This window comes from Capsicum annuum, chromosome 1 (genome assembly GCF_002878395.1).
Source record: "Capsicum annuum cultivar UCD-10X-F1 chromosome 1, UCD10Xv1.1, whole genome shotgun sequence".
In the NCBI taxonomy this organism is placed as follows: domain Eukaryota; kingdom Viridiplantae; phylum Streptophyta; class Magnoliopsida; order Solanales; family Solanaceae; genus Capsicum; species Capsicum annuum.
This window is the reverse complement of record NC_061111.1, coordinates 160,581,757-160,589,919: the sequence shown is the minus strand read 5'-3', so window position 1 is coordinate 160,589,919 and position 8,163 is coordinate 160,581,757. Positions and strand designations below refer to the sequence as shown.

The 8,163-nt window shown below is 36.7% G+C and overlaps 1 protein-coding gene across 1 annotated transcript; it reads right to left on the bottom strand.

The window, feature by feature from the left end:
• Nucleotides 1-256: 256 nt before the first annotated feature.
• LOC107853571 (DNA replication licensing factor MCM7) lies at nt 257-7,545 on the bottom strand. Its single transcript, XM_016698559.2, has 15 exons — nt 7,275-7,545; nt 7,068-7,135; nt 6,846-6,905; nt 6,204-6,427; nt 5,557-5,734; nt 5,267-5,389; nt 5,102-5,191; nt 4,721-4,863; nt 4,024-4,201; nt 3,743-3,934; nt 3,393-3,565; nt 2,989-3,192; nt 2,715-2,880; nt 2,028-2,249; nt 257-668 (listed from the first exon to the last, which is right to left on the bottom strand). Exons 1-15 carry the CDS (start codon nt 7,303-7,305, stop codon nt 564-566), a joined length of 2,157 nt encoding a protein of 718 aa, XP_016554045.1. The 5' UTR covers nt 7,306-7,545; the 3' UTR covers nt 257-563.
• Nucleotides 7,546-8,163: the final 618 nt, after the last annotated feature.

The window sequence follows — 8,163 nt, the reverse complement described above, 5'->3', positions numbered from 1 at the left end:
CATTCCACTATTTTTTTATTTTTTTTTTAAGAATTGCACTCATGTTTATTTATAAAAGCAAGATAGAACAGATGTAAGGTAGATTAGACACAAAGAAAATGGATGATAAAGTAACAGGTGTCAACGGGAGGCACAAATGAAACTGAAAAAACTAGAGAAAAAATTGTTAACTGAATTATTTCTAAGAAAAACCACCAATATTCATTCCCATTTTCATGTTGCAGAATTTCCAAAGTCAGAAAGCATGCAAATCCCATTGCAAGACATTAAAATGAGTAGAATTTTACTACCAATTAAATGCTTTCAGCCTCAGTAAACAAGGTTACACTGCCATGAAGAAGGTACACAAGAGGCATAGAAACTTCTAGGAGCAAATTCTGGCAGACTGATAACTCTGGTCATACACAATTAGCCTCCCATATGATCGACTTTTAATAATTTGAGCTAAATCCCATTCTTGATACAATACTAGTTTTACTAACTGTAAGAAGTAGCCTAACACAAAGGGAGATTCCATGATACAAGCTTGTAAAATTACTGGGTTCACATTGATCCATTGTCTATCACGCATCAATGAATCTGATGTTAAAGCTATCAGGATGAATCTGCCACACATTTAAGGCTGCATATTCTTCCAAACATTCCTTGAGTTGAGCTTCACTGTATCCCTGTTCCAAGATAAAGCAGCAAGACATTAGAGGGGAGAAAACTCATAGCAAAAAGTCAGTACCATGCTCAAGGAGAAAACAATTTAAGCCCGAATATAGGACTTATTGCATTGTGATAAAGAAATGGATCTTGAGTCTGAAGTTAACTCATGAGGAGAGAATTGCCCAAAACCATACAAGGAGACCAAGAACCTTTAACCCACCGATGTGGGACTCCAACACCCCCGCACGCCCAGGGCTGGACATCTGGAGCGTGGACAATATAAGACGGGGCCAACATCAAAAACAATGAACTAGGTAGACCTGTCTCTGGGCTGAATATCTGGAGCGTGGACAATATAAAACGGAGGAGCCAACATCGAAAACAATGAACTGGGTGGACCCGTCTCTGATACCATGATAAAGAAATAGATCTTGGGCCTAACTCAACCTCAAAAGCTAACTCATGAGGGGAGGATTGCCCAAAACCATATAAGGAGACCAAGGACCCTTTAACCTACCGATGTGGGACTCCAACACATTGGCTATTGAATGGCAGCAAGAAATGGATATAATGACTCGAAATGAAAGAACCAAAAGAGATAGCCTTGAAAAGATTTTGATAAAGCTAGATATACATCCCAACTGGCTTGGCAGATTAGCTGATTGACATTACTTGCAGGAAGATGAAAACAGATTTAGTTGGTTAAAAACATGGGTGGGCCTGAGTATGAGTAAAGAAGCTACATCAATCTTGGTTCACCACAAGGACTCAATGTAAATAATTCTGGCAAATTCTGGAGATATACTTGTACTGTATCAAACTATCAATAGCCACCCTGAGCTACATAGTCTGATCAGATTTACTCCTCTGTTTTTCCTCTTTTATATAGGGGAGTGACAGTGGCTGGAGGAAAGTTGCAGCAACATTAAGATGAACTAGCAGATTTTGGCTTTGGATCAAGCAATCAATACTTATGTTCTACCAAAGGCTAATTGAACAGAACATAAATAGTTCATAAGTAGTTTTCATATGTATTCGAGTATTATAACCCTATATGGGTGTCATTCTGCATGCTTCCTTCCCAAAAGCATGAAAAAGAATGCAGTTGGACACTACTTCATTGAGAAACCATAGCACAACAACCTTGACAAGCTCAACAGATAATGAAACTTTTTTCTGGTTCTTTTCTGTTTTAATCACAACTATCCACCTTTACTTCTTGACAACTTTATCATCAGATAATGCGAGTGTGAATTGTAACACGTTTTTTATGCTGTAATTTATCATGCATGTGCACTTGATCCAAGTATATATTTGAAGCTACCAACAAAGTTCGTGCTTCCAGCTTGATCTGGCATAATTAACCACAAACTAACCTTTCTGGAAATCCAGTTCAGAGCCTGGGCATAGCTTAGTTCCAGCCTGTTCATCCTAGCAGCCTCATCACGCAGGATTGAATAAATGTCAGATATCGCATCCAGGCCAGCTTTCTGCCTATCATCTGAATACAAGGAGAACTTCGACATCTGCATTAGCCGAAGTGCCTCATCCACATCACTCTGAGCAACTTTTTCTGAGAAACGTAGTCTGGCTAGAGCCTAATTTAAAACAGTAAAATAACATCAACGAAGTGTAAAGGATGATTGCAAAGGAGGTATTATGACATTTACTTGACTAATTTGCCATCATCATTGTCTATTTGACCTTATGATTAAGGGAGACAACTATATTTATGACCAACTTATTATAACTTAAGCTGTAACACCTGCAATCAGGACAGCGAGGTCCAGAATTGTGTTGAAAAGTAAAGCCTACATTTTCAAAGACCCTATATTTCCTAATGATAGCTAACCCAAATTTCTGCTTTTTAGCCTTTCAAACCAAGGAGAAAACAAGAATGTTTCCTCCTTCAGTTTCTTCCATGTGGCACTTGACAACTGTCACACTTGATTCAATACAAGTTCTCCACCTCCAATAAGAGTTGAAAGATAAAAATAGTCCCAATTCTTACTATGAAGCAATGTTTTCTTTAACTTTACTCTTAAATTGACACAGAAACTTACAGCTGATATCCTCAAGATGCTTAGAAGTGTTCTGACGGTTGTATAAGAGTGAGGGGTGTTTGATTTTGCTTCTTCTTGCCTGATACTAGAATATGCACCAGCAATGTACTCCTCTAGCTCCTTTGGGATTGAGGGAGATAATCTCCTTGCAGCTGAAATATAAGCCCTGAAGAAGAAAATGGGTGTAGGTTGTTCATTCAATTCTAAGCCTGACTACTAACTAGTAAAGAGTTTCTCTTGAGTTGAAACACCAGAAAGATATTCTTGTATTTACCGAAGCACAGATGGTTCAAGCGGAGTGAACCCGAGAGCAGGAGATTCTTTGTTCTGATGCACATAAACAACATGTCTAGCCATTTCAAGATCAGAATCCATATCTGCTCGATCTAAGATTAGCCACAAAAGATCAAATCTTGATAGAAGAGCTGGGGGGAGATTAATATTTTCAGCTGGAGTCCTTCTCATATCATATCTTCCCCTAAGAGGTTTGGAACAGAAATCATGAGTGTTTGAAAGTTTGTGCATCAATACAGCCAACTGCCTCTACAAATAAATCAGATGACCTACTATTGCTAAATTTAGAATATTCTACATGCAAGAAAGTCACAATTCTAAAAGATGGCAGTTGCCTCTGAGTGTTTTCAACAAACCAAGTAGGAGAAAACAGTAAAAGCTTACCAGGCAGGATTAGCAGCAGCAAGCACTGCAGTCCTTGCATTTAGAGACGTAGTGATCCCAGCCTTTGCAATACTAACAGTCTGCTGCTCCATTACTTCATGTATAGCTGTTCTATCAGACTCATCCATCTTATCAAATTCATCAATAGCACATATACCCATATCAGCCAATACCTGAGAAAAACAATGTCACAGAATACTTAAGAATAGATGGTTGTGAGATCAACTATCTGATGATACATCACTGAAAGATGCCTGATACAGTTCATACTCCTAATGCACATTGCTCACGCTATGAATTTTTCCAAAACTCAATGAAGTAGAGGGAAAAAAGAATTAATTTGTTCTTACCAGTGCTCCGCCTTCAAGAACCATCTCATTAGTTACTGGATCTTTCTGAACAGCAGCAGTTAGACCAACTCCACTGCTACCCTTACCAGTTGTGTAGACACCTCTTGGTGCAACGTTAATTATGTGTTTGAGAAGCTGACTTTTTGCTACCCCGGGATCACCCATCAAACATATATGTAAATCACCTCTGATCTGAGATTTTTGTCATAAAGATGAATCAGATTTTCTTAATCTAAGGAGATAGGCAGAAGATGGATTTCGATTTAGGTCGGAGCGCTTACCTTCATACCATCCTTCAGTTTCCGATGAGGAGCACCTACTAAAAGAAGAAGAAGAGCTTTCTTAATATCCTCATGCCCAAATATTTCAGGAGCCAAGGAACGAGACAACTTGTTATATATATCTCCATCCTCAGCTAACCGTGCAATCTGCTCTTCCTCATCTCCTCTGAGTTCATAACTGCATCCGGAAACTTATTAACCATACCATCATTATTAAGAAATTTAGCAAGTATAAGAACCTTATATTTTCTATTTCAGTAGTGAACAAAGAAATTATGTTACTGAGAAAAGGGTTATTCATAAATCAAATTTACAAGTAGTGCCCTCTAAATATTCTAAATAGAAAACTAGAAAAGATATAGATTTGATCTGAAGTAGACTGAACCTATTCCAAGCATAGTATTTCAAAAACACTTACAGAGAAAAAGTAACAAATAAGCACATTAAATTATATTATGTTTCAAATTTCATTTTTCTTTTAGAAATGTTCTGCATTTAAGCTCAATCTGGAACCAAGTTTGAATCCTCAATGTGCTAAAAGTAAACTCTGAGTCTTCCAAGAAAAGGTGACACATTTTACATCCAGTTATGTTTTCCAGTTGCTAGTAGAAAACAGAGTTCACCTAAAAAAGGACTACTAGCAGAACATGAAGACGAAAAAGATTCAGTAGAAAAGGGAAAAGTAGCAATAGCTTACTCTTCATATTTTTTCTTGAAATGGGAAACAGACATTGCTTCCAAGTAAGTATCTGCAATTAACCCAGCTCGCATAGCTCTAAATCCTGTGTAAGGCATAGGCAGAAAAATGCCTGACAGTTCAACAACATCACCAGGAGATACCTGCAATTTTTAGAAAAAGAGCAGCAATATGTTACCATTAAGCGGTGCAAGCTTTAGAGGGACCCCTTCAAGAATATGCTCACCGGAAGCTTTAAGTTTGTGATATCATTTGATCTCATCTACTAACTCAATCTAGAAAGCAGTTAACTGTGGTTAACATTTACTACTCTGAAGTTATCACTAACCTTTCGAAACCACTTTTAGAGGAAAAATAAAATAAACAAAAATTATCACCAACCTTCCTTGTAAGTTCTCCTCTGAAGTGCACAGTCATTGATCGGGGAATGTGACCCTTGGGGACATGTTCAGCCAATTCTTGAATTTTGGCCTGAATCAACATCAGAAATGTAAAACTGTGCTACGGAATTAATGTTGTAATCAAGATTTAATGCAAAGAACTAACCTCTTGAAACTTCAAAAACTTTGATGCCCGAAGTTGAAGGATGAGATTCCCTTTGGCTTTATTTACCTTGCAGCGATAAGATGGGCACTCAAACAGAGGCATGAATACTCTAGCAGTTACTTCCTGTTCAGCAAGTGCATTAAAATAGGTTCTTTAGATACAATGTAGCTTTGACATCCTACTTAACATTGTTGTGATTTAATTTAACACTGCCATTAAGGCTATCCTACAATTGCATTTAGCAGGTCAAATAAAGAGATAAAGTTTAAACACAAGCACAACATTCGGACCTGATAGATTTCAAATCCACATTCTTCACATGTATATACAGCCACCTGCATCAGCGGTTTGACGTCTGAACAGCGTGTCACAATGCCAGATATCCTGACAAGCTGACCAATATATGAAGCTTTGACCTCCCTAATTGTGAATGGCCGACCTTTAGAAGAGGCTTTAATGTACACTTCACTGGATTCAATAAAGACAAAGAGTTAGGCAGTTAACCCATTCAGAGTATCCACTTTCTGTCTTTTCTTTAGAATTAATTTATAAGGCCGGACCACATAGGTAGTCTCCAGTTAACAGACATGCTATTTTCACCTGGGAACTTGATTGCCTAGTATGTTAACACGAATAAATTATCACACATTTCATCATGATGTTTTGAGATTAACTAATTAAGTCAATCAAATTCATATCATACAGTTAACAGAAGTACTCCTAATAATGCTGAAAGAGAAAACAAAACCCATTCTTATCACTCATTAGGTAAGGTAATTTATTGAAGGAAGCAGTACTAAGAAGGTACCATTAAGGCTTGCAAAATTACAGGACTAAAGAATTAATACAGAACAAGAGACACAATTATACATACAGAAAAAAATTGGCAAACAAATTCATAAAGCTAGATCCTTGAGGATAATTTTATGCTGCTTACTAGAATCGTTTGATCTCCGGGGGCATCTTTTGTTTTGGATCAGAACCATCAGTGTTCTCAGTTGCTTCCTCTGATCGCTGGGTCATCAAAATATCGTGATCATCATCTGGAAGGGCCTCTGTTGGCTCTGGCATGAGCTCATCAATGGCACTTGCTAATATTGTGATATAACGTTTAGTGTTCTCAGCAATTCTACGAATAAATTCCTCATCCAAGTCCTTGTACTGAAAGAGAAGTTAAAATATCATGTTAAGAGCTATAAATTTCAAACAAAAAACACCACTTAAACTTAAAAAAAGCACCAGGACAAGCAAAATGAAAGAGTGAAGTCCATAAATCTACAACAAAAAGTACTCCCTCTGTTCCAAAGAGTTGTCATGTATCTCTAGCTGAGAGTCAATTTGACTAATTTCAAAGCTAAATTAGATTAGATTAATTTCAATCTTTAAAAATTAACATTCGGATATTCAAAAACTATATGGAAACCGCTATAAGTTGCAATTTTTCTTATATCAACGAGATAAAAAAAATATTTGAATCTTAAAATATTTGTCAAGGCTAATATCATTTGACTCACGAAAAAGATATTGAGACAAGAAAAGGGGGAACAAGTAGAGTAATTCAGAGAGCTGATGTACTTACGTCAGCTAAGTCTTCAAGCTCGATTTCAATAGCCTTGGTTTTACGATTAGCTACATCTTGCTAAGTAAAAGTTAAAACAGAAACATAGAACAATTAGCAAGTGTTCCATTGAGTCAAAAATTAAAGAGCAGAAACATTTCTAGGATGAACATATTCACTAAAAGTATAGAAAGTGGAGTTTTTTTTATCCGAACAGAAAGACTGGAAAAGAGAGGAACTCACGAGAATGTTCATGTATTTGGCATCACCATTAGAATCAGCGAAGTTTGACAGAAAATCTTTCGCTAGATCTGTAAAATGAGAGAAAATTAATGACACTGTAGAATAATTGTGTTAAAATGAAATTACTTGATGCAGTCTAATTCCTACACAACAACGAGTGCGCGCATGTGTGTGTGAAAGAGAAAGAGAAGGAGGGAGAGGTGTTACCTTTGTCGCGGTTGAAGTCAAGGTCATTCATGGTGTTTGGAATGGATTGGATAGAGGCAGAGAGAGAGACAAGTGAGAGCGCAATTGGTAAGAGTGAGGGTTTGAGGATGATGATGCTGGGTTTGGGGGAAATTGATAGAGAGGCGAGCAACTTTTGGCGCCAAAATTGTGGAGATATTTTGGCGGGAAAATAACTGAGCTAGGTTATGTTAAGGCTGTACGTCGACCCGGAATAAAATGGGCACCGGAAATGATGGTGATTACTAGAGTGGGTGCGTTTGGTATGAAAGATATGGACTCATTGATATTTAAAAAATTCCGACAAGTTTATCAATATTTATATTTTTATTTTATTTTATTCAAAATTTTAATTTTTTGTTTTCCAAATACATATAAGTTAAGTGAGATACAAGTTAGTGATGCATCATAAAAATTAACTAATTGGTTAAAATTAAGGAATGTAACTGTAATTACAACATTAAATTAATAATTAACTCATTCAATTAACTAAAAAAAATCTCCTAAAAGACGGTATAATGTTGCTAATTCAAATTTTTTAAAATATTCATCTTCCTAATCAATTTACAGTTGCAATCTTCTTCTTCTTCTTCTTCTCATATCCATCTGGTGCGATTTTTCTTATTAAGTTACCCACATTTTTTTCTTGAGCTATTTACAATGCTTTCTTCTTCAGCTTCTCATATCCATCTGGTGCGATTTTTCTTATTCTTTTTTCTTGGTGCGATTTTTCTTCTTCAACTATTTGCAAAGCTTCTGATTGTTGATTGCAGAGGAAATTGCAAAGCTTTTCCTTGCTTGTACGGACAACCATTTGTATCGCTAGTGCCCAATGCTTCTTGGAATGCTGCGATGAATCAGATCTTGAAAT